Below are 27,782 nucleotides of genomic sequence, written 5' to 3'. Positions count from 1 at the left end.
ATAAATAAAAGTATAAAAAGTTAAATCTGTTGCTATTCAATCTACTCTTGAAAGAGTAAATGCTTGCATCGAAAATGATGGGCAACAATTTGAGAATTTAGACAATCACTAACAGCTTGTTTACATGGGCGGTTTGCCAACGTTTGACGCCGCGGTTTACCTGAAAAACCCAACCGCCGCGGTTCGTACACATGAGAGCGATTGACTGGCGGTCTCATTCCTCCCCTAGTAAACTTACAACCGCCGCGATTTGACGACGGAAAGGTTGCATGTGTACGATTTTGAGCGGTTGCATTTGTTTCTATGTTAAACTTGAACCGCGGCGGTTGGGTTTTTCAGGTAAACCGCGGCGTCAAACGTTGGCAAACCGCCCATGTAAACAAAGCGTAAGACTAAGTAAGTAGTTGCTTTTATTTCTTTGTTATATTTTATAGTATAGTAATTTTGTAAAACAGGATTAAAAATGCATACTTGTATTTAATATTTTCCAAATACAACTAGATATCTGAAAATAATTAAATATCGCCTCCTAGCTTGCATATTACTTATTAGGCCATTTCGAAAATAACACACTTACATTACGAAAAAGAGCTGTTTTCAACAATACCAAGTACGAAAAATTCGATTTAACAGAACCAGACTTACAGCCATTTTTTCATAAGAAGGTTCCCACTGACCCCCACCTCTTATTTGCAAAGGTAGACTTGCGAAATCAAATATGCGCGGAATTTGATGAAGAATACGATGATTGGATTTCCAGTGCCTTTTCATTGAGTAAATTTTGTAAAATTTTGATTTTTTAATTTTTGATATTCAATTACGGCGTCTAGCGGTGGACCTACAATTATGAAAATAATTTCCAGGCTTTTCCCGAGGCAACTTTTGTTATAAATATTTGTTTCTCAAAGCTGTACAATAAACGGTTCCTGAAATATGGCCGAGAGCCATTCTTATTGGGACACCCGGTACAACTAAATTAACAAGATGTATTAAAAGTAACACAATACGGTATTATAGCGTATTTTTTTAAATTTTGACTAAAACCATTCTGAAGAGAGAAAAAAACAGATAACACCTACACAAATTTGTATATTGGTACAATTTTGTAAATAAAATATAACTACTAATATACTAGTCCAGGGCGCATCTGTTTTGAGATCTACGTTAAAAGGTGACTCATATTGTTTTCCAGAAATTGCTTGGAAGTAACTCATATAATAATAACTGAGTTATCCCCCCACTCAAAAAGGCCCGGAACATTCTTTAAATAACCAAAATGTCAAAGAATTAACAAAAAATTCGATTATTTTCTTCGTTTTTTGATTATAACTTTAAAAGTATTCACTTTCGAGAAAAGTTGCACTGACATAAAAGTTGCGTAATTAAATTTCCTACAACATAGGATTGGTTAAAAATTTTAAAAATTGTCACCCTTGTTGCAAAATAGCAATAATAGAAAACCATAAAAAAACAAGTATTCGCATTTTACGTTTGTCAACCATTTATACTAAACTTAGGACCTTCATATTTTACCCAGAAAAACTGCATGCTATAGTAAAACATTACTGTAAATTTCATTGAGATCGGTTTAATAAATTTTGCACAATAAATTTTGCAATCCAGCTTTCGCAAAAAAAATTAATTTTTTCAAAATGTTGCAAGACTGAAAATAAAGCAGATCGCAAGTTGAATTTTTTTTTAATATAGAAGAATACTGTACCTTTCATCTACAATTTGCAAAATTAAAATCGATTAACTACCACGGTGGCGTCAGGAATTTTTTTAAATAAACATTAATTTTTGGTGCTACGCGCAGGGCAGCGGTGTTCGATTCATACAAGTCGATTTCCACGAAAATTTCTTCCAATGTTTATCTAATATATTATTTTCTTAGTCTATATTTTGTTGTATTTTAATATTTTAATTCCACAAAAATCAAACTAATTTGATTTTTATTTGTGAAATATTGTTTAAATAATTGTATGTTTAAAAATAACAAACTTGTATTCTCTAAGTTAAAATATATGAACAAAGAAAATTTTTGCTAAAAAAGTGTTATTTGAAAGGACGGAATATGCGTTTTTATTTTGCAATAAACAAATTTATTTATTTATATCGAAATGTACTAAAAATTAAAATTTATCAATCATTTTCAAAGGTTGTTGGAATGTCCAATCAGAGCAAACGTATTAGTATGGTATAGTTAGTCCCAAACCCAGACATCCAAAGTGAAAGTTATCCTCCAACACCAAATGGTTCTATATGGTCCACATAATGTTCAGAAAAAAATCACACCATTTTAAGCGTCGGGTTTGGGGGGGGGAGGGGGGTGAAATCTGCAAATTCGTAGTTTTTTAGGTTTTTCGTCAATATTTCTAAAACCAAGCGGTTTAGCATGAACAACCCTCTACACAAAATTGTTCTACATTAAATTTGAAATAAAAAAGGCCCTATGCATAACCCTTCTAAAATGAACGGTTCCAAAGTTAGGGAGGTAGTATAGTATAATTGGTCCAAAAAAGGCCTAACCCAGACATCCAAAGTAAAAGTTTTCCTTCAACACCAAATTGTTCTATATGGTCCACATATTGTTCAGTATTGTTCATTTTGAGCGGTCGGTTTGGGGGGGGGGGGGAGATGGGGGAGAAGTCGGTAAATTAGTAGTTTTTTTAGGTTTTTCGTCAATATTTCTAAAACTATGCTTTAGCGTAAGGAATCTTCCATAGAAAAATGTTCTACATACAATTTAAAACAAAAAAGTTCTATACATAATTGTTATAAAATCAACGGTTCCAGAGTTACGGAGGGTGAACAGTGGAGGTTTTCGATACTTTTTATATTTACCGATTTCTCCCCCCTCTCCCCCCCCCCAAACCCGACGCTCAAAATAGTGTGACTTTTTTCTGAACATTATGTGGACCATATAAAACAATTTGGTGTTGGAGGATAACTTTCACTTTGGATGTCTGGGTTTTTGGTATAGATATATCATAAATATTGCCCAAAAAATATAAAAAGTATCGAAAACCTCGACTTTTCACCCTCCGTAACTCTGGAACCGTTGATTTTATAACAATTATGTATAGAACATTTTTTGTTTTAAATTTCATGTAGAACATTTTTTTATATAAGATTGTTTACGCTAAAGCATAGTTTTAGAAATATTGACGAAAAACGCAAAAAAAACTACTAATTTACCGGCTTCTCTCCCATCTTCCTCCCAAACTGGACGCTCAAAATGGTGTAACTTTTTACTGAACAAGATGTGGATCATATAGAACATTTTGGTGTTGGAGGAAAACTTTTACTTTGGATGTTTGGGTTAGGCCATTTTTTGGACCAGTTATACTATACTACCTCCGTAACTTTGGAACCATTCATTTTAGAAAGATTATGCATGGGGCCTTTTTTATTTCAAATTTAATGTAGAACAATTTTGTATAGAAGGTTGTTCATGCTAAACAGCATAGTTTTAGAAATATTGGCGAAAAACTTAAAAAACTACGAATTTACCGATTTCTCCCCCCCTCTCCCCCCCCCCCCCAAACCCGACGCTGAAAACGGTGTGACTTTTTCTGAACATTGTGTGGACCATATAGAACAATTTGGTGTTGAAGGATAACTTTCACTTTGGATGTCTGGGTTATGCCATCTTTTGGATCAACTATGCTATACTATATCCGCTGTCCTGTGCGTAGCACCAAAAATTAATTAAAAAAAAATCCTGACGCCGTTGTTGTTAACCGATTTTAATTTTGCAAATTGCAAATGAAAGGTACAGTATTCTTCTATTTGTAAAAAAAACTTCAACTTGCTGTCTGCTTTATTTTCAGTCCAGCAACATTTTGAAAAAATAATGAATTTTTTTTTGAGAAACTTGGATTGCAGAATTTATTTTGCAAAATCTATTACACCGATCTTAACGAAATTTTCAGTATTGTTTTATTTTATCATAAAGTTTTTTTGGGTGAAATATGAAGATCCTAAGTGTATATGCCAATCCATAAAATGCGAATAGTTGTTTTTTATGGGTTTTCCGCAATTATTGCTATTTGGCAACAAGTGTGACAATTTTTAAAATTTTTAACTAATCCTATATTGTAGGAAATTTAATTACCCAACTTTTATGTCAGTGCAATTTTTCTCGGAAATGAATACTTTTAAAGTTATAATAAAAAAACGAAGAAAAAAGTCGACTTTTTCCTTCATTTTTTGACATTTTGATTATTTAAACAATATTCCGGACTTTTTTGAGTGGGAGGATAACTCAAATATTATTATACGAGTTTTTTGTGTGAATTTGATGGCCTTAGCCGAGCTTTTTTTTCAATTATAATAACAATAATTACTTAAATCTACAGGGTTAAAAAAATAACAACAAAACAAACATGTTTGTTTTGTTTTAACAAACATGCCTGTTTTATTTTAACAAAATTACTTAAATACAGGGTTAATTATATTGCTACAATTTATATTTACAGTTTTTGATATGTTCATAAATTGTTTTTAATGTATTAATATCTTCAGAACAAATCAAATTGTTCAGGTAGACCGGAAGTGGAATTTTTAAAATATTAAGATTATCATAAAATTTGTTTAAATTTTACTAATTGATGGGAACATTCGAGGAGAATATGTAGTAGATCACCTTCTTTTCCACACTCACAGTTAGGTGACTCTGTGAGACCCAAACTGAACATATTATGAAGGGGAGTAAGAGCGTGATTACGTCTCAATCTATTATATGAGTTATTTTCAAGCAATTTCTGCAAAAAAATATGAGACCTCTCAACATCTAAATGTACTAATATTTTTACAGATGCGCCCTGGTCTATACAGCTTCTTATTGAATATATTCCAATTTTTTGGCGTAGGTTATTTAGACTGGTTTTATTATTTACATAAGTTCGAAATATACAAATAGTACCTCCAATTTGGTTTACTTGTGGGTTTTTCTTTTTTGTTAATACTAAACTAAATACGTTGTATGTGTTAATCTATATAATCTATAATAAAAGCACTCAGAACATTTATTCTAATAACTTCAAAGTTTTCCGTAAGTTCTCAATTGGTTTTTATGGGTACATTTTTCCTAAATTATATTCAGTATCATTTATTTTGTTTAAGGGGAACGGAGCAAAATGCAAAATTTTGACGTATGTCAAAATTTTCAATGTGTTTTAAATGTATTCATTTTTGTCGAATCCTGAGAAAACTAATAAATATTTTTGAAAAATTTAAACGCAGAATGAAAGATTACATTATAACTGAGGGCCGAAAGTCCCTGAAAACTTTTATAATGTTTATTTTAATAAGTTACAGGGGTGAAAGTAACAGAGAAAATTTAGTGTGATTTTTAATTGCAAATATTTCATTCAAAAGAAACTTTTTATTCATTCTAAGGGACTTTCGGCCCTCGGTAATAAAGTAGTATTTCATTTTGAGTTTAAATTTTTCAACAATACTTATTAGTTTTCCGAGGATTCGAAAAAAATGAATACATTTAAAGCGTCAAAAGTATTGAAAATTTTAACATGCGTCAAAATTTTGCATTTTGCTCCGTTCCCCTTAACAATAAAATACTGAAGTCTTTTGTTTACAATATTTCCGCAAAATTTATTTTGAATTAATGTCACTACAAGGGTTTCGACAGAGTGCCTTTCTCAAGTGATATGTTTTTACTATACGTCTACAATTTTTAAAGTCTCTTATCTGAATAGGTTGAGGAGTGGGAAGCTGTTTGTCTCAAGTTGGTTTTTCTTTCTTCAAAATTTCTTTTTTTATATATATAAGGAGTTACTATTTTTAATTAGACCGGTGTTATTCTATTATCCTTAGAAATGAATAACATCAGCTTTCAGAACTAACAATAACTTAGGCAATTACATTAAGAACAATCAGAGCTAAAAGAAAAAGCAATTACAGAGTGCTGTGTACAAACTGACATGTGGTGACTGTCCAAAAACTTACATCGGTCAAGCTGGCAGAACCTTTGACAAACACATAGCAGAACACAGAAGGGCGTTCAATAATATAAAAACAGATTCGATGTACGAATTTCACCTTCTAGATCTAGTTCATAATCGTTCTTTTAATGAACAGTAACAAATTCTTCATATTCAAAATACGGAAGCTATCTTTATTAGAATCTATGGAAATTAATAAATTTAAAAAATATATCTTCTTCTTCTTATTCCTCTTTATAAGCAATTCTGCTTGTTCATTGGCAGATTGATACCTCTATGAAAGTTTGTTACTCCATCTTTTGCGCGGTCGGCCGATACTTCTTCTACCAATTGGTGATTTATCTCGTGCTATTTTGACCACACGTGTCTCCCCCATTCTGGTTATGTGGTTGTTCCATTCTTTTTTTCTATTTAGTGTCCATTCGTTTATACACTGTACGTTACATTGTCTTTTAATATCTTCGCTCCTCTTTCGATCTCTCAGTGTATTTCCTGTAATTCTTCTCAGTACTCTCATCTCTGCCGTTTCCAGTAGTCTTTGTGTTGTGGCTGTATCGAGTCTTGTGTCTGATGCATATGTCATTATTGGTCTTACACTGGCTTTATAAATTCTTGACTTCATCTCAGTGTTAATATGTCGGTTTCGCCATATAGTGTTATTACGGCATCCTGCTAATCTATTTGCTAAAAAAATATAAATAATACAATTCTGAATTACCAACTTGAGACAAGTGCTTCTTTACGGAGTAGAAACGTGGACATTGAAGGCGGAAACTCTATCGACACTTCAAGCTTTTGAGCTACGGGTGTACAGAAGGATCCTGAAGATACCATGGACAGACAAAGTCACCAATGAAGAAGTACTACGGAGGATGAACACAACCGCAGATTTAGTCAACATCGTGAAGGGCCGTAAGCTGCAGTAATTGTGGCATATAATGAGAAATCAAGGCAGATACGAGCTACTCGAGTGCATTTTACAAGGTAAAATTGAAGGAAAGGGCCCCAGGACGAAGAAGAATATCATGGCTTGCTAACCTGAGAGCATGGTATAGAAAGACCTCAACAAAACTATTCCGTATAGCAACTAAGAAACTCATCATAGCCAGAATGATCGCCAACGTTCGGAACGGACAGGCACCCTAAGAAGAAGAACTTGAGACACACAGCTTCCCACTGTTCAAACTATTCAGTTAAAGACTTTAAAGTGTAGACGCATAGTAAAAACACACCACTTGAGAAATACACTCTGCCGGAACAGCTGTAGTGGTATTAAATTATAATAAATTATAATAAATTTTGTAGGAATATTAAAAACAAAAGTCTTCAGTGCTTTATTGTTAGATAATAGTTATTTAAGTACCAAGTCAGTAAAGTTATTCTACAGGGTGATTGATTAGTAGGGTAAAGCTCAATAGCTCCGCTATAGTAATAGATAGCGATAAAAGTTAATAACAAACATTTTAGCCACCTTTGAGCTTCACATTACAAAATTAGTTAGAATGTTACAGGGAGTTCGATAACACAGTGGCAGACCAAATTTATGTTTTTTTAAATGGAACACCCTATATTTTATTTTAAATTCGAAATCCTGTTAACTTCTCAGTCACAAAAATAAAAAGGTTTGTTATGTTATACAGGGCATTTACAAAGTTATAACCAATTTTATATGAAAATCGTAACAAGTTAAACTCCCTGTATAAATAAAAATAAGCAAAACAACAATGGTTTATTAATGCCATATTTTTTAACGTATTGTCAAAATTTTCAAGAATGGTCGATATTGCTAATTTTCTTTATACCAAATACAGGGTGAGTCAAAACGCAAGTACATTATTTTCTCAGTAATTTTAAATGGAACACCCTGTATTTTATATCACTATTGAAAAGTACCATTACCGTACTTTAATTTTTAGATAACATTCCGTATGTCTAAATTTATAAGTTTTCGAGATATTTTCATTTTTCAATTGACCAGTAGCGTGGCCAGTGGCCACCCAAATCACCAGAATTTAATAAACTGGACTGATTTTTTTGGGGTTACGTTAGTAATGAAGTTTATAAAATACCTCCAACAACAAGGAATGAGATGAAAAATAGAATACAAAGTGTATTTCGATGTGTTAATTTACAAATGCTCCGTAGAGTAAGTACCTCATTCAATGATCGTTTTTAGGCGTACATAAATGTGTTAGGAGATAATTTTGAACACCTTATGTAATTAAATATTAAAAATATTTTATTAAAAGTAGCTTCTAATTTTTTCAAACATGTTTTTTTGCAAAATGTATTACTGATAATTATTTATGTTTCGTTTTTTATTTGTTACATTGTTACATTTACATACAAAAGTAGTGTTTAATTGTCTTCACAAAACATTGTATTTTGTGTTTGTGTGTTTTTGTTGTAAAATTTATTACTAATGTTCTTTGTTTATTTGTTGCATTTACATAAAAAAAGATAGTTTTTAATTGTTTCAAAAATGTTGCATGTAGTGGTTGTGTTTTTGTTTGTAAAATGTATTACTAATAAATTATTTTTATTTCTTTATTTGCTACAGTGTTACCGGATTGATAATCGGTAATCTTCAATTGTCAATTCAGTCATGGCTTACTTAAAATTTAGATAAATTTAAACACCTAAAATAATTTGCTCAGAAAAATGAAATTATCTCGAAAACTAATAAATTTGGGCATAGGGAATGTTATATAAAAATTAAAGTACGTTAATGTTACTTTTCAATAATGATATAAAATACAGGGTGTTCCATTTAACATTACTGAGAAAATAATGTACTTGCGTTTTGACTCACCATGTATTTGATATAAAGAAAATTAGCAGTATCAATAATTCTTAAAAATTTTGACAATAAATAAAAAAATATGGCATTAATAAACCATTGCTGTTGTGCTTATTTTTATTTATACAGGGAGTTGAACTTGTTACGATTTTCATACAAAATTGGTTATAACTTTGTAAATACCCTGTATAACATTACAAACCTTTATATTTTTGTGATGGAGAAGTTAACAGGATTTCGAATATAAAATAAAATATAGGGTGTTCCATTCAAAAAAAAAAACATAAGTTAGGTCTGCCACTGTGTTATCGAACACCCTGTAACATTCTAACTAATTTTGTAATGTGAAGCTCAAAGGTGGCTAAAATTTTTGTTATTAACTTTTATTGCTATCTATTACTATAGCGGAGCTATTGAGCTTTACTATAGCCACCTTTACTTAACAAGCCATGAAGTTGAAACTTGGCAACATCTATTGGTAGACCGATTAATTCTGACAGTTCTCATTTGTTTTTAAATAATTTTCACTGTATTTACAGAGAAACTGAAATATTTTACAATATTTCGTGCTCCAAATTATAAAGAACATTAAAAGGTATGTTATTAAGATGATTTTAGTTCAATATAATATATTTTTATATAAACTTGCGAGCATATAGAAATCCGTCCACTTAAAAATTTTGTCATTTTTAATGTCTTATATTTCCTAAACCTGTTGGCAGATTTAAGTGATTCTTTTAATATGTTATAGCCTAATTCTTTAACAATACCGCTGTAATAATATTGTTGCTAATCAGTTAAATTTTTATGGTGTACCGGGCATTTATAAAATACTGAAATTAAAACCCTCTATAGACTCCGGTTTTGTTAACATTCTGTTTTTTTATTAATTCGCTTATGTTTAATAACTAGATTTGTTCTTTATCAATTCAGGGTGTTTCTAAATAAGTGCGACAAACTTTAAAGGGAAAGGAACAAAATGCAAAATTTTGAGACCTGTATTTTAAATGTAATCATTTTTTTCGAATTCTGAGAAAACTAATAAGTATTTTTAAAAAATTTAAACGCAGAATAAAAGATTACTTTATACCGAGGGCCGAAAGTCCCTTAGAATGAATAAAAAGTTTTTTTTGAATGACATATTTGAAACTAAAAATCACACTAAATGTTCTTAGTTTTTCACCCCTGTAATTTATTAAAATAAACATAGAAGTTTTCAGGGACTTTCAGCCCTCGGTCCTAACGTAATCTTTCATTCTGCGTTTAAATTTTTGAAAAATACTTATTAGTTTTCTTAGGATTCGAAAAAAATGAATCCCATTTATATTCTTGTTATTGGTTTTTTGTTTGTATAATAAACGTTACTTACAAGGAATTACTTTTAATTTTGTTTTGTACAAACTTCTAATTAATAATATTTTCTTGTTCGACTCAAAAAATACTATAAATTTTACCAGAATTTATACTTTAAAATCGTAGTTTCGAAAGCGGTAGTCCGAAAGTCGGACTACGGACGTCATCAATTGCGACGTTGCCTTTTTCTCTTCATGGCTTGTAAAGTAAAGGTGGCTATGGCTTTACCCTACTAATCAATCACCCTGTATATCGAACTAGTCTGATATGAGCAGAGCGAGTGTAGCGAGCGACGGTCTTTACTGACTCATACAAAATTTTATCGCCAATATAATTTGATATTGTTTTTAACACTTACTTGCAATTTGCAATTTAAGAACTTTTTAAATTTTAGACGTCATAATAATTTCATGACAGTGATGACAGATAACTTTTGCAAGATGGCCACTTTCGATTTTTAATCGATAGTTATCAATATTGAATAATTACTAAATCGGTAAAGTTTTGATTTATTGTATATAAATATTTAGAAAATACTATAGAATTTCACATTTTAACATAAAGTTAATTAAGAATGTCATAAATTTTGTACAATATTTTTAATAAAATAAGTAAATAAATTGTAAGTTAACTCAAATAAATAATCGATTACTACCATCGACCACTTATATTCAATTTCGATTATTCGCGGCAGGTAAAGTAAAATTCTTCTTTCAGTACAAGAAAGTGTTACTTTACTGCCGCAAATGAGGGCAAATGAGTACAATGATGAATGAGTTTAGTGACGGTTGGCGATAAAATAAATTTCCATGAAGTAACGGTCGGGTCCATCAATTAATTTTTTTTGTCGTTGACCCTGGAATGCTTAATGTTAAGTTACTGGTTTATGAAGCTATTTTTCAAGATATGTATATGTTACAGTTCAAGTTGATTCTCAGTTAGAGTTGACTCCAACTAGTTGGAGTCAACTCCAACTGAAATGAGCAGTAAAAGTTGATTTTAAAAATTTAAATCAACTTTTACTAGTTGGAGTTGACTCTTGCTGGATCGATTCAGTAAATGTTGATTATACGAGAATCTCAAGTGTATTTTTGATGAGTGTGCGTTTCTTTGTTTTGGCCGTTTCAACTACTTATTAGTATAGTCTGTAACGTCGCCCCCGTTAGGTAAATTATTCTGATTCGATTTTTTGCACAAACTTACTCAAAGAAATACATCCGTATAACAATCCTTATAACAAATGCATAGGGTGTCACGCGGTACCGCCGGTAGAAAAATTGTTTAACCAATTTCAGTAAAGTCAGTCAGTAAAGTGACTCTTTATCGAACGAGTCTGATATTACGAGCAGAGGAACAGACGCGTTCGATAAAGAGTATTGAGGTGGTGCGTACAAAATTGTATCGTCAATCATAAAAAACATTAACACTTACTTACAACTTTGACGAATTTTTTTTTTAATTTTAGACGAAATAAAAAATTCGAATGACAGTAATGACAGATGACTTTTGCATGATGGCCGGTTTTGATGTTTAATCGATAGTTATCAATATTGTATACCTACCTAATTACTAAATCTGTAAAGTTTTGATTTATTTTGTATGAATATAATTGCGAAACACTACAGAATTTTACTTTTTGACATAAATTTTATTAATAATAAGATAAATTTTGTACAATATTTTTAATAATTAAAGTAAATAAATTTTAATTTCACTCAAATAAATAATCGATTGCTGCCATTGACCACTTACATTCAATCTCGGTTAATTTGATTAATTATCGCGGCAGATAAAGTAACATTCTTCTTTCAATACAACAAAGTGAGGGCAAATGAGTAGGTACAATACTGCCGAAAATGAGGGCCAAATGAGTACAAAATGAATGATTTTAGTGACGTTTGGCGATTTTAAACAAATTCGCAAAAATTAATTTTTTCACTTCGTACAAATTTTTTTTTAGATCCTTTGGGCCTCTTTTTCTCTAAAATTGACTGTTGTCGAGTTATTAGCGTCTTAGAATTTGAAAAACGCCAAAATAACCATTTTCAAGGTTTAATAACTCGGTTAAAGATAATTATTGTGAAAGTCGAGCGAGCGGCCGTGGAGTAACGGCATAATCGCTGGCCTCATACGCCAGTGCACGTGAATTCGAGCCCTGCTAAAGACAAACCATTTCCATTTCCAATAATGACACGAGCCGTCTCACCGTGCCTCGGAGAGCATCTTAAGCCGTCGGTCCTGGGCTAGTGTACATCGACACTAGTTACTTGAAACAGGGTTAAAGATGTAATTGGCGCCGGAACTGTCCGAAAGGCAAAAATGCCATACGATATTATATATTACGAAAGTCAGAAACTAAAAAAAATCAAAGATTAAAGCTACCTCTATAAGATCCTGAAGAAATTTTTGTCATTATTTCATTAATAAGATATTATTTTTAATTATCAACAATGAGCGCTAACCGTGTATTGAGACGGCCGTCAATGTGAGTGCGAGTGAGATTCACCATTGGATGGCTGGAATGGTGCATCTCTTTAGCACCCACCATTAGCGCTCATTGTTAATAATTAAAGATAAAGCTTAGTAATAAAATAGTGACAAAAATTTCTGCTGGATCTTGTAGAGGGGGCTATAAACTTTTTTTGAGATTGCAGATTGCAATTGCGCGCAGCGGTCAGGAAGGAGGAAGATCTAACCCTTCGGTCCAAACCTAACTTTCGGGTATTAGAGTGTAGAGTACCCCAGGAGGTATTTGACCGCTGCGCGCAATCACAACCCACCCGATTTGGTCACTTTCCGACTTTCATAATAATTGAGTTTAACCGAGTTATTAAGCCTTGAAAATGGCTATTTTCGCATTTTTCAAATTTTAAATCGCGTATATCTCGACAACAATCAATTTTAGAGAAAAATCACAAAATACCTTTTTTCTACGAGCGTGCAAAAATGTCTACTTTCGCGAATGCGTTTTAGTTTAGAAAGTTTTACTTTTCCGCACGCGTGTTACTTTTCCGCACGCGTTTTACTTTTCCGCACGCGTGTTAATTTTTTAAAGACTCGTAGAAAAAATATTGTTCCTAACGCTTGCAGAAAGTCTCTTTTCCGCACTCGACTGCTTGCCGAACTCCCGCTTCGCGTCGTTCGGCAGACTGCAGTCGCCTGCGGAAAAGTATGACTTTCTGCACATGTTAGGAAAATAACTATTTTTGCTCAGAATAACCCAAATGATCTAAACAAAATTGTTCGAAGTGAAAAAATTATTTTTGTGAATTTGTCTAAAAAAATTGTTTAAATAATTTATCGATCAAGGTACTGCCGGGCACCCACTAGATTTGTTATTCTTTTTGAGTAAGTTTGTGCAAAAAATTCGAATCGGAGTAATTTACCTAACGGGGGCGACGATACAGCCTAGACTAATTTGAACATATTCAGTAACATTTAATTTCTAGAATCGGCTGTTAGTGTGAATCAGAATCAACTTTTACTAAATGGCATTGGGAAGAGTATACTTTTCCTAGTTGGAGTCTACTTTTACTAGTAAATGTTAAATATAAATCTTCATTTTATATTTATAATCAACTTTTACTGAAACCAGCCGTTAGAGTTGACTCAACTCCAACTGGATAATCAACTTGAACTGTAACATATATATATTTTCATAACCAATCACAAGAGTGTTTCAAGATTTTCCTACACACTGCATTCGTCTTAATAGGTTGCCCACGTGGTGAAATTTGGAACAATTGTGCGTCGTGTGATCCTGAGGCTACTTGTCAAAACAGAATCCCGGAAGCTCCAGGTATCTGTCCAGCTGTTTGTCAACAACGTTGTGAATGTGACTCTAAAAATGGGTTAATCCGTGATCAAATCTCTGGAGCATGTGTGCCTATAGACAAATGTCCAGGTAAGGAAAATAACAGTATTTGGATTTTGCTGCATTCATTTTGTACATAAGACATTAAAAAGATAAGTGTGCCAAAAAATACAACTCAAAAATATACGAAATGAGATCCTAGATCCGTAAATCTGAAACCTTTCGTGCGACCAATTTCTGGGTACATCCTTAATGTCTACCTTTTAAAATAAGGCAAGAAGACGACGAATCAAGGAGACGAAAGGGACTCTACAATATGCAGTCACATTCCATCCATTCGTCTAGAAAAAAATTCCAACGAGAGTTGGTTCCGTGTACTCACAATATTAGTAAACTGAGAAAATGAAAAGACAGCTTATGTTTTATTTCGGATTGCAAATTTTAATGATTTTTAAATGCATTCATATTTTCGAAACCTAAGAAAACTAATAAGTATTTTTGATAAAATTAAACGCAGAATCAAAGATTGCATTTCAAATATCTCGTTCAAAAGAAACTTTTTGTTTATTCTAACGGACTTTCGGCCCTCGATAATAAGGTAATCTTTCATTCTGCGTTTAAATTTTTCAAAAATAATTATAATTATTAATTTTCTTAAGATCCGAAAAAAATAAATTCATTGGAGCCTTAGAGTCGAAATTTTGCGCCTATCCCCTAAAATCAATTATAATTAAATAACCGCATATCTATGTTATAACAGATCTTATCGATAAAGGATTAAGGTATCCGATTTTTGATAATTTATTCTTGATTTTGGCAATTTCCTATTTTTGTTGCTGTTTTTTATTCTTAGTTATTTACCGTTCAGTTATAGTAGGTATGTTTATCTTCAGTGATTGAAAAATCCGACCGTACCTGTAACAAAAGAAAATATCGTTATTTTTTATTAATATGAATAAAAATAATTAAAAAAAAAAAGATTAAAATGTATTAGTGTTTTATTTATAGAAAACAGTAGTCACACGATTATGCTAATTATATTTAATAAATCTGATTATATTATCTACAACACTTGTATTAGTAGAGAATCCGATATAACGTCGACCTTCACCTAGCTGTTTAATGGATAAAAATTATTTGATATGTAATTTAGCATGTTAACAATTATTACAAAAAACAAGGGTTGCCCGATCTAATCTTGTTCTAACTATAATTAATTAATAATTAAAAATGACATTTTTTTAAAAGATTAAAAAATTTTTTTCGAGCCGGGCAGATATTATTTCATATTTTTTAGGTCATTCTAAACAAAAAAGGTCTTTTGTAATTTTTCTCTGAAGTTGATCGTTTTCTAGTTCTAGAAACAATTTAAAACTGAAAAAAAAAGAACGAAAGATGACGATTTTCAAGGCTCAAAAACATAAGTAAAAAATATCATTTTTGTAATCATCAAGTACATAAATTCAAGTTAAAATCTTTTTCAATAGGTCTCGATAAGAATTTTAGCCATGTTTTATTCTAAAACATTTTTTTTCTCTGATTCTGGCCTTGGTTTAGAACTAGAACCTTTAGCCACGTAATTGTATAACTTATCACTAACTCAGGTGTAATGTGCAGTGTGTGTGTTGAGTAAGTGTCTTGTTACTTTGCAATTATAAAATATATTTTTTTAATTGTTAATGAGGAAGGTTTCTTATGGGGAGATGGGCATTAATAACTAAAAAACAATGTTTCAGTATGAAATAAGTCCAAAAGACTTATTAGGCGAGCGGCAGCAACCCCTAAAATTACGGTATGCCGACCACAAATCAACTTTAAGGCGAATGACCAATTATGATCAGTCTTTATGTTTTCGAGGTCGTTGAATCCGAATACATATGAAGTTTATTTTTATCTAGAATTGGTGGAACATGTTCAAAAATCAAATTTTATGCAAAAATGAGAAGAATGAATTTTGATGATTTTTAAAATTTACCTCGCTGTATCTTTGGTCGCTGTAAATATTTCCTTTTGAAATTTTTACTGTGTCACCTTTGAAGTATTTATATAACAATTAGATTTGTCCAAAATCTTTAAACAAATTAAAAGAGGAGGATTTTGTCGTCAGATTTCGTTAGTTTCATGTTTACCTAAAAAATTTTGAGTGGCAAACTTTTTAGTTCATAATTTTAACCAACAGCAATAAAATATTATTCATAAAGAAGTTCTCTGGAGAATTTTAAGTCAAAATATGCAATAGGAAAAAAAATATGTGACATTATAGACGAGCGGCACACCCCAAAAAACGCTTACTTCTCAAGAAAGCACGGTGTGGTGAATGGCTAATTTTGTTCATACTTTATGTTTTTGATGGTGCTGAAAACGAAAATTAGCTTTATTTTTAATTTTACGTGGGGGAACATTGTCAAAATCGCAATTTTACCAGTAAAAAAAATTAAATTACGTTTTTTGCGTTTAACTCGCTACAACTCTGTTCCATTTTAATATTTTTCTCTGAAATATATTTATATATTTTACAGTATATATTTTTTACCTTTATGAAGACAATGGGACCTGTTTCAATCTTTCTGTCTTATTATAATAAAAGTTATGAACTGTTTAAAGTAAAAGGTGCAGAATTTTGAATTGTAAAGTTTAATCGCAAAAGTTGAGTCACAGAATTTGAAATTTAGCTTTTTATTTAAGATTATGTTAAAATATAGGGTACAAAGTAGTAAAACAAAATGTTTTATAGAAAAAACATGCAACTTATAATTTTAAGAAGAACGTGATTTAATTTTTTTTATTTTTACAGTAAAATTGCGATTTTGACAATGTTTTCCACATAAAATTCAAAATAAACCTCAGTTTCTTTTTCAGCACCATCAAAAACATACAGTATAAGCAAAATTAGCTATTCACCACACCGTAGTCAGTATCTCGAGAAATAAGCGTTTTTTTTTTTTGGTACCACTCGTCTATAAAGTTACATAACTTTTTTTTATCGCATATTTTGACTTAAAATGTTATCAGAAAACTTCTTTATGACTTATGTTTTAATGCTGTGTTGGTTAAAATTATAAACTAAACAGATTGTCACTCAACTTTTTTAAGTAGGTAAACATGAAACTAACGAAATCTGACGACAAAATGTTTACAAATTAACAACTCCTCTTTTAACATCTTTAAATATTTCCGACAAATTTCATTGTTATCTAAATACTTCAGAGATGATACAGTAAAATTTTCGAAAGGAAATATTTACAGTGACCAAAGATACACCGAGTTAAATTTGAAAAAACATCAAAATTGATTTTTCGCATTATTGCTTAAAATTTGATTTTTGAACATGTTCCACCAATTCTCGATAAAAATAAACTTCGTATTCGGATTCAGCTACCTCTAAAACATGAAGAATGACCAAAATTTGCCAGTCACCTATCATGGTCGCTTTTTCGATTTCCAAGCCTCAAATTAGGGGTGTGCCGCTTGCCTAATCAAGAACTGATAGAATAAGGTTTGCATTTGAATTTAGGTACTTCGTAATTTCAAAAATGATATTTTATAAGTTTGTTTTTGAGCCTTGAAAATCGTCATATTTCGTTCTTTTTTCAGTTTTAAATTGTTTATAACTAGAAAACGATCAACTTTAGAGAAAAATTACACAAAATACCTTTTTTGTTTAGAATGATCTAAAAAATCTGAAATAATATCTGCCCGGGTCGAAATTTGTTTTTTTTTAATTTATAAAAAAAGTCATGCTTTAATTATTGATTAATTATAGTTAGAGCAAGATTAGATCGGGCAACCCTTGTTTTTTGTCATTGTTACATAACATGCTAAATTACATATCCAATCATTTTTATCCATTAAACAGCTAGGTGAAGGTCAACCTTATATCATATCTTACAATATACATACATGTCCATATAGAATATTTATTAGTTTTCTCAGGATTCGAAAAAAAAATGAATGCATTTAAAAAGCATTAATTAAAAATTTTGCGTTACGCTCTTAATAACCACAGTTTAAACTGTTTTACAGGTTGTTCACGGGGAGAAATATGGAATGAATGTGCCTCGTGTACTCCTGAACCTACCTGCCAAAACAGGACAAGCCAAATCCCAAAAATTTGTCCAGATGTATGTTATCCACGATGCGAGTGCGATGCTAATGCTGGATTTATAAGAGATGCAATTTCTGGACAATGTATTCCTCGGGAACAATGCCCTGGTAAGCGTGAGTATAACGTTGCTTGAATAATTGTACATTGTACTAATGTAGGTATTTCTTCCCATTTACTTTAGAGTCAATATTTGGCTGATTACAACAACTGACCTTAAAAATGTATAAAAACTAAAAGATATTATAGTCTGGACAGATTATCGGCGAATAGGCCATTTTTGGGAAAAGTTATTTACCAGCAATTTTATTGCTGGAATCGAATCTTATGATTGTATATATTATTAATATAGGTATGCAAAGTCCGCAGATAGTGGGCTACTTTTTTTATAAACAAAATGACGCCCCAAAATCGTGCTCTTTTCAATTTTTGGTCCCGAACTCCAACGATTTTAACTTTACACCAAAAACACCCAAATAAAAATTCTTATGACAACTTTGAAATGACTTAATTCTTATGACTTTACGGCAACTAAATGAAAGTTGAGTGATGTTTCTGAAAGGTGTCAAAGATCAAACCGAATAATGTGACAATGTGACATAATAGTTACCATGTGTTACCTCAGCCAACTGATTGTGATATATTTTTTTTTAATTTCCAACAGTAATAACTAACATCGACAAAGATGTGGCTATAATAAAGTTTACCCCAATTATGTAGGTTGTATTAAATGATTTTTATAATGTGGATGGAGAATTAGCCAGATTGTATGCAACCATCTATACATAATAATAATGAAAATAAATTAATTAGCGAAAATGGATCCATTTAGGTATAGGAACATCTGGGACCCAGTAATTAAGTGGGAAAATTTTTTTTGCTACAAGGTTTTATTTATGTGTAAAGGTTGATGATTGTGGTTCGAATTTAAAATGGAAGCGAGTCCAACTGTGTTGATGAAAGTTGAGTTTACTATGAATGAAAAATGGTTTAAATGTACTAATTGTAAGAGTAAATTAGATAGTCTATTGTATGTGGAGGTCTGATATCAAAGTAGTGTTGAAATTATGATAAGTAGTATAATTTACAGGAGGAGGCTGATATGATATAAAGATATGTAGGTTGGTTGGCTATATCAATATATGGTGTATCAATTAAAAGTGAAAACAAGGTATCAATTGAACTCGTAACTCGGGTAGAAATGTGAGGTCCTTTTATGTAACATAAACATCTAGGACTAAAAAAAGTGTTTCAAGAATTAGGGATATTTTTAACAAGTTACTGAGTTAAATTGAAAAGATTTAAAATTGGATGGATGTATGAGGGTGTTTTGGAATAAAGCTGGCATTGTTGGTAAATATTAGTTAATAACTAATGAAAAATATATGGTTTGATATCAAAATTGTTTACTGTAATGAGGTGTGATAAGAAAGGCTGGGAGACCCAGAGACCAGACCTTAAACTCTAAGGGTAAAAGAGTGGAAGTATTATGATATGAACGAATTTTTTGTTTCGAAGTTTGGTTGGACCTAGGGCGAAAACTTGAATCGAATGATATGTTGTGAGAATGGGAGGAAGAAATCAAATAGTGTCAAAGTTGTGACTGGCAGATTTAACAAAACTGTGAGAAATAAAGTTAAAGTAGATTAATTTGGAAGACTAGTAGAAGATAAGGGGTAATGAGTTAATGTTTTAAATGTCAATTGTGAGACAAGTAGATATGGAGCAAAATTAATATAAATGAAAAACAGGATTTATAAACAGCAAAGAAGTTCGGAGATTTAAGTTAAGGAAAAAGTTGACGATGTAAGGGATTGAAGTCACGATTGAAGGACACATGGCGGTTGACACAGTTAGGGCTTCTTTGCTTTTCTTTAATTATTTCCAAGTCCTCGTATAGATCCAGTTTTAAAAAATTCTTTTGTGGTATGTTGTGAATTAGAGATACATTTTCCGGAATGTTAAGAGTGTGACTGTTTTGTTTTAAATGTTGAGAAAAGGTGGAAGTGTTCTCTCTTTTTGTGTGTTCAAGGGAACGAGATGCTAGTGACCTACAAGTTCTTCCTATATACGTAGCATCACAGTCAGAACATTGAAGTTTGTAAACCCCACTACGATTCATGTAGTTAATAGGGTCTTTGGAGTTGGAAAGACATTGTCCTAAATTATTGGAAACTTTAAAAGAGATGTGTATGTTGTCAACTGATCTGTTGATAATATTACTGATATCACCGGAAAGGCTCTCTTGATGGTAAGGCAATGAAACATAAATGGGTCTGGTGGTAAGGTCCCTGGGAAACGCAGCTTCCCTCAGAACCCTCAGTTGTCTCTTATGAAGGAGTTTGGTTATAAGGTTCGGTTCATAACCGTTATTGACAGCAATTTGTTTCAGAGTGTTGAGTTCTTTTGTGTAGTTGGATTGAGATAGGGGATGGCTTCTAGACGGTGTATGTAGCTGTGGAAGGCTGAGTACTTATGTGAGATTGGATGGTTTGAAGAAAGGGGTATGACATGATCAGTCTGTGTTGGTTTCCTATAAATACTAAAATCGAAGTGGTAATTTAATCTGGTGATGGTGAGGTCGAGAAAGTTAATTGAATTGGATGATTCCAGTTACATTCGATTTGTAATAAAATCGAAAACGTTTTGTTCTGATGTAGCCCTTTAGGGATTTTAATAAATTTTATACCTTTTACAAAGGATTTATTCCAACTCAATTAAGCTTACGTTTCATATGTACATTTACAGATACCGCATGAAATAAATTAATACAAATAAAATGATTATAACGAGGGCAACAAATCGAACAACAACAAATACAAGAAGCGGAACCACAACAAACACAGTAACCGACAGAAATGGAGATAATAACAGTAATAAAAGACCTAAAAAATAATAAAAGTGCCGGAGAAAGCGGAGTGCCAGCGGAGATATTAAAGGTAGGAGGAAATACATATACTGCAGCAAAAAATAGCTCGACTTATAACGAAAATATGGGAAAACGAAAAAATGTCGGAGCAATGGAACACAGCACTCATCTGCCCAATTTACAAGAAAGGTGATAAGACTATGTGATTATGTATGTAAAAATTACAGAGGAATCGCACTGTTAGAAGTGATATATAAGATATTAGCAAAAATTATAAGAACTAGATTAAAAACTTATGAATCAGAGATAATACGAGAATACCAGGCTGGTTTCAGACAGGGAAGAGGAACAACCGATCAAATGTTTTTGCTAAAATTATTACAAAACAATAGTTATGAACAAAATCTAGGCTTGCATACGCTCTTTATCGATTTTAAACAGGCTTACGACTCCATCTCACGAAACGGGCTATACGAAGCAATGAGAGCACTAGGAATATCAGAGAAACTGATACGATTGGTTAAAATGACGTTAACCAACACAGTCAATAAAGTCATGATAGAAGGCAGTTTTTCAAATCAGTTTAACGTCAACAGAGGATTAAAACAATGGGACCCCCTGTCAACAGACTTATTCAATCTAGTACTAGAAAAGATAATTAGAGGAGCCAATATCCAGACAAGCGGCACGATTCTTAACAGAAGACAACAGTTTGTAGGTTTTGCAGATGACCTGATGTTTCTGACACGTTCAAGAGTAGAACTTCAAAAAATGTTCAAGCAATTTGAAGAAGAAGCAAAAAAATATGGCCTCACTATAAACCAAGGAAAAAGCAAGTATATGGAAATGAGAGGAGAAAATGCTGAAGAAAATAAGTGGATTACTCTAAGAACAAACGACAAAGATTATAAATTTAAGAAGGTAACGGAATTTGAGTACTTTGGGGTAACAGTTACAAATAAAGGAGACGAAGAGAGAGAGAGATAGATAAACGGTTGTTGAAAGGTAGCAAAGTAGTAGATTCATTAAACGCACTACTGAAGGCAAAACACGAACGTGTTTAGTGAAACAATAGTGAGACCAACGGTGTTGTATGCATGTGAAACTTGGACGATGAACCATAGAGAAGAAAAAAGCTAGAGATTTGGGAGAGATGAGAAAAATTTTTGGTGGTAGAAAGGAGGCTAACGGGGAATGGCGCAGAAGAACAAACCAGGAGCTAATGGAGATGTGGGAAACCTAAAATAACTCAGAAAATCAAGGCACAGAGAATTAGATGGTTGGGTCATGTTTTACGAATGCCACAAGAAAGAAATTGTCCTAAGAGTTTTATCAACAGGAGAACAAGGGAAGAAAAGAAGAGGGAGACCGCGAAGGAATTGGTTTGATGCCGTCCGGACTGACCTGCAAGAAATGGGTACAAGAGACTGGAGAGGACAAGTACAGGACCGCAAAAAGTGGAAGAAATTAGTCAAGACTATCGAATCCAAGGGCCTTTAAGGCCTGTTAATATATAAAATGATTATTTTATATATAGTCTGGGCAGATTATCGAAGAATATGCCATTTTTGGGAAAAGTTATTTACCAGCAAGAATCGAATCTTATGATTGTATATATTAATAATGTAGGTATGCAAAGTCCGCAGATAGTGTGCTACTTTTTTTATAAACAAAATGGCGCCCGAAAATCGTGTTTTTTTTTTCAATTTTTGCTCTATAACTCCAAAGATTTTAACTTTACACCAAAAACATCCAAATAAAAATTCACCGTAATTAAATTCTGCATAGAGACGTGTTTTTCCCGATTTACATCGACAAAAATTTTCCCCATAAAATGCGGGTTTTTCCAACAAAATCTTTAATGTTTGACTAAAATTTTAGATAAGTAATTGTTTATCAATAATTATATAACTTGGTAATATAAAAGCTCTTTTCGTATAGATTATAATTCCAGAAGCCGATGGAAATGGAATGAACAGTTTAGCAACAATTGAATTGTTAATTAAAAATTTACGGTCGCTATAATAACCACAATAATTATGATACGTAATAATAATTATGATTTTTGTATAAAAAGACACTGTACCTATGTAATGTACTTTACATAATTGAAATTGGACTATTTAAGCGGCCTCAGGAATATTTTAAAATTATAAACAATTTTTTGGCTTATAAACAAATAGAATATCTCTGGAAATATTAAATTAAATTAAATCATGAAAACGGTGTTGGAAAAAAAGCGACAGGACGCCTCTTTTAAAAGAAAAAACTTTTAATTGTGATGAGTGGTTCCTGAGATACAACCGGTCGTCAAAGTAGACCATTCGATTCCAGCAATAAAATTGCTGGTAAATAACTTTTCCTTGTATTTTGCTAATTAGCCCAGAGTAATAATAAAGTGTAGACTATTTATAATAATAGGGATACAAAATTTTATTATTATAATAGTCCAATCGTTTGGTAGTTTTACCTGGAAAGTTTTCCGGAAATTTTAAAAATTGGTAATTTTATGGATTTCGGTATGCTCTTTTCGAATTTCAACTTTGCTACCTCGTATCTCCGCCGCTTGCGCCGCCATATTGAAAAAATGGCGCCTAATAACAGTTTTTTGGTAATATCTCCTTTTCGACACATTTTACGAAAAAAACATTTATGTACAAAATGAAACTAGAAAAAATTTCCTACAATTTATGTATGTATAATAATTTTTTATAAAATCAATAGTTTTTGGCGTAAGAGCGCCACAAATATAGTTCCACACCATCTGGAGGTAGAGCAAGCGGCGCGTTTTTTATTGTGGTTATTCTTGAACGTGTCAGAAATAACAAGTCATCTGCAAAATCTATGCATTGTTGTCTTTTGTTGAGAATCGTACCGCTTGTCTGGATATTGGCTCCTCTAATTATCTTTTCCAGTACTAGGTTGAATAAATCTGTTGACAGGGATCTCCTTGTTTTAACCCTCTATTGACGTTAAACTGATTTGAAAGGTTACCTTCGATCATGACTTTGTTGACTGTATTGGTTAGCGTCATTTTAACTAATCGTATCAGTTTCTCCGGTATTCCTAATGATCTCATTGCTTCATATAGTCCGTTTCGTGAGATGGAATCGTAAGCCTGTTTAAAATCAATAAAGAGCATATGCAAGCCTAGATTTTGTTCATAACTATTGTTTTGTAGCAATTTTAGCATAAAAATTTGATCGGTTGTTGCTCTTCCCTGTCTGAAACCAGCCTGGTATTCTCCTATTATTTCTGATTCATAGGTTTTTATTCTGGTTCTTATGATTTTTGCCAATAGCTTATATACCACTTCTAACAGTGCGATTCCTCTGTAATTTTCACAGATGGTTTTATCACCTTTCTTGTGAATTGGGCAGATAATTGCTGTGTTCCATTGCTCTGACATTTTTTCGTTTCCCCATATTTTCTTTATTAGTCGAGCTATCTTTTGCTGCAGTATATTTCTGCAATAGAGAAAATATCAATACCTTATATATTATATAAAAGGACTATCCGAGAAACTTAAAGCAATAAATTCAACATTTCAACAACATTCAAAACAACAAACACATTGAGATCTATTCTATCTAAAACTAAACCTAACAATGAACAAGAAAGAACAAAAAATTGCATTTATTAAATACTTTGTGAATACGAACCATTTTATTTAGGTGAAACATCAAGACCATTAAACGTTAGAATAAGTGAACATCAGTCTTATATTAAAAATAGAGAATTTGATAGATCTCAAATATGTCAACACGCATGGGATAATGAACATAGAGTTCAATGGAGAAGTTCAAGTATAGTCCTGAAAGAATCAGATAGTAAAAAGAGAAAAATCAAATAACCGGCTCTAATTATGCTAAATTAAACCAATTGTGTCGCAAATTCCTCGGTAGAATGCAGTAGAATATGGTTACCCATACTGAAAGAGGAAGTCAATAGAAAGAAAATACCACGATTAGTAAGTCAATAACATATCGAGTTAGTACAAAATTTATATTTTAGTATTACTTATTGTGTATCTATGTATTATTAATATTATTTATAATTTAAACATATTAAAGTCAGAGTATCACGAGGTTTTTTCCTGGTTTTCCCTCGTGATTTACTATGGAATCTCTAACGCGAGAATTTTACTGTCATCGTTGCATTTGGTTGTCTTTTTAAAGACAGATCACATGCTATGATATTTTTTGTGACTGATATTCTTGAGTTGGGATTGATTTCATGTAATTGAATGAACTATCTTTTTGTAAAGTCGTCCCAGGAACGCAACTCTACGTTATACGAATAATATACGTCTGAAATGCCAATATAAATGAGTCAGATTAAATAAATTATTAGAAGAATTTTTTTACTTAGCAACAACATTTTTGATTATTTTAGTAGTATTTTGTATTTTGACAACGAAACCCGATTTGGGCTTCGAAACGTTAATAAAATCATTTTTTTGGTAAAATTGTGGCTTATTTCCCATTAATATAGTTGATTACAAAAATGAGACAAGGAAATAGCTTCACCTCCATTCCATATAATAACACAGAAAATACATAACACCTCAGTATTCGTACTTTGAGTTGCAGACTCAGATCATTGTTGCAAAGTACTTTTCACATGTTATTGCATGTTGATCGGGCTTTTACTATACGTGATTTGATATGTGTATAATCATTGTTTTCGGTTACGATTGTTCCCATGCATGTATATCTGTCCACCTTAACGTCTATTGTTGTTGTGTCTTTGCAATGGTGATAGATTTCGTCTTTTTGATTTTTAAAGTAAGCCCAGCCTCTTCACTGCTCACTACAATCTTATTCAACAGAATCTGCAATTCTTCAACCGACTCTGCGATTACTAACGTATCATCGGCGTATCTAATGTTATTTATAGGTTCTCCGTTGACTTTAATTCCAGTTGATGTTTCCTTAAGGGCTTTCTGAACTGTCTCTTCTGAATATAGGTTAAAGAGAGCGGAGAAAGTGTGCATCCCAGCCCTACCCCTCGTGTTTCTGTTTCTTCTGATAGTTCGTTGCCAACCTTTACAGATGCAACTGATGCAAGTAAAGGTTTTATCTTGAAGTATAATGTAGGAGACGTTTATGTAGAACTTTGTCCTACAAACAAACATAAAAACATACAATTGTATACATTCAACAAAAATAAATTAATTAATTGGGTTTAATCACCTAACATAAAGTTATTATTAGGCAGTATATTTAATCAGCCTAGTTAGGTGTATAAAAGTAATAAACCAAGTTACATTATTTTATATATTACCTTATATTTATATAAAAAGTTCAATGTTCCACGAAGTAATATAAACAGAAATAAGCTGTGAAATACAATTATTTATTTATTTAAATCAACAGATAAACCATGTATATTCTCCGTATAAATACTGAAAAATTGGTAGAAACAAAGAAAGAAAGAAAATTCAGAATGGAAAAAGTGTTGTTTGTGCTGATGGCACTGTGCTTGTGTCAAGGCAGTTTAGGCCAACTCTGTCGTAAGTAAAAACTTAAACTAGCTATGTTCCCCAGTTAATCTGGAAAAAATCATCAATTTGACGTAAAAATGTTATACAGGCTTTTGAAGGTGCTAAACGGTAGATGAGGGATAACAGATGATAATTCCGTGAAGACGTAAAGCTAATAAAATTTTGCTTTGATTTTTTTAAACAACTATAAAGAGTGAAAAAAATCATTTTTTATCTATAAAACCTTTCTTGTGCATTTTAGCGAAAAAGATGTTTCAAATAAATGTTGTAGATCTTAAAAACTTCTTTAAAATTGCTAGATAATTGCAAAAAACCCTTAATTTTGCACTAAATTATAAATGTTAACAACTTTATTTTTTGCATAACTGCATCTAATATAACTACTTGAAATTATGTCAAATAATGAGTTATTAAAGTGTGCTAAATTTTAACCAGATCAACTAAATAGTTTATAGTAATTCAATTAGTTTACCCCAGAGAGCAATTGTTTAAACAACTCTACTTGCCGACACAGTGACTCTAGGAGTATTTGGCAGATCGCAGTCAACCCTCTATAAATATTTTTAAATAAATAATAAATTAATTTATTATAACAAAACTAAAGCATTTTTGGCATTTAGTAATGCGTTAGTTTAGTGGCTTTACTCGAGTTACTTCGGATTACAAAAAATGAAGAATATTGCTCTATGGGAAGCCGAGAAAATACTTTTTTAACGTATACTGCTTTTTAACTTTGAATTTCTATTTTCTTTAATCTAGTTTTTGATTTGGATGTATTTTTGGTATTTTTCACGCGTAATAGCGATCGTTTTTATTATTTTAATATATATTTATGAGTCTCTGAGACATGCAAATTTGTATGTATGTAAAAAGAGGACTGAAATAAAAAGGTAATGGTTCAAAGATTACCATCCCATTGTTTATAACGTCTTGCAAATGCCGGTCAACTTTGACCGGTTGTATCTCAGGAATCACTTCTTGCAATTCAACTTTTTTCAATACCATTTTCGTAATTCAATTTAATCAAATAGTTGCCGAGATAGTTTAATTGTTTATAAGCTAAAAAGTTAGATATTTTTCAAACGGTTTTTTAAATAACAATTTTAAGAAAATGCTGAAATGTTTCTAATTATCTTAAAGCCGAAGCCTCAAAGAGTTGACTGCGATCTGCCAAATACCTCTAGCTAGAGTCACTGTTACAAAACTTGAATAACTTATAAACTCTTTGGTCGATCTGGTTGAAAAGCACACTTAAATAATTCATTAATTGGCATAATCTCAAGTAGTTATATTAGATGTCATGTAAAAAATGAAGTTATTAGCACATAACTTAGTGCAAAATTAATTTTTTGCAATTATCTCGGTCAATTGT

General features: G+C 31.7%; 1 protein-coding gene across 7 annotated transcripts in view; it reads left to right on the top strand.

Moving 5' to 3' along the window:
- LOC126890477 (protein draper-like) overlaps positions 1-27,782 on the top strand; it is a 110,805-nt gene that overhangs the window by 16,726 nt on the left and 66,297 nt on the right. For 5 of the 7 annotated variants that reach the window (XM_050659456.1, XM_050659454.1, XM_050659453.1 and 2 more), the window contains exons 2-3: positions 13,835-14,023; positions 17,957-18,151. In XM_050659456.1, the coding sequence (XP_050515413.1) occupies positions 13,835-14,023; positions 17,957-18,151 (384 nt within the window). The remainder of the gene's footprint in view (positions 1-13,834; positions 14,024-17,956; positions 18,152-27,782) is intronic. The other 2 variants (XM_050659458.1, XM_050659455.1) reach the window with 1 other exon arrangement.

This window comes from Diabrotica virgifera, chromosome 8, assembly GCF_917563875.1.
Source record: "Diabrotica virgifera virgifera chromosome 8, PGI_DIABVI_V3a".
Taxonomy (NCBI): domain Eukaryota; kingdom Metazoa; phylum Arthropoda; class Insecta; order Coleoptera; family Chrysomelidae; genus Diabrotica; species Diabrotica virgifera.
The sequence above is the reverse complement of the archived record's forward strand: the minus strand, read 5'-3'. Positions and strand labels throughout refer to the sequence as shown.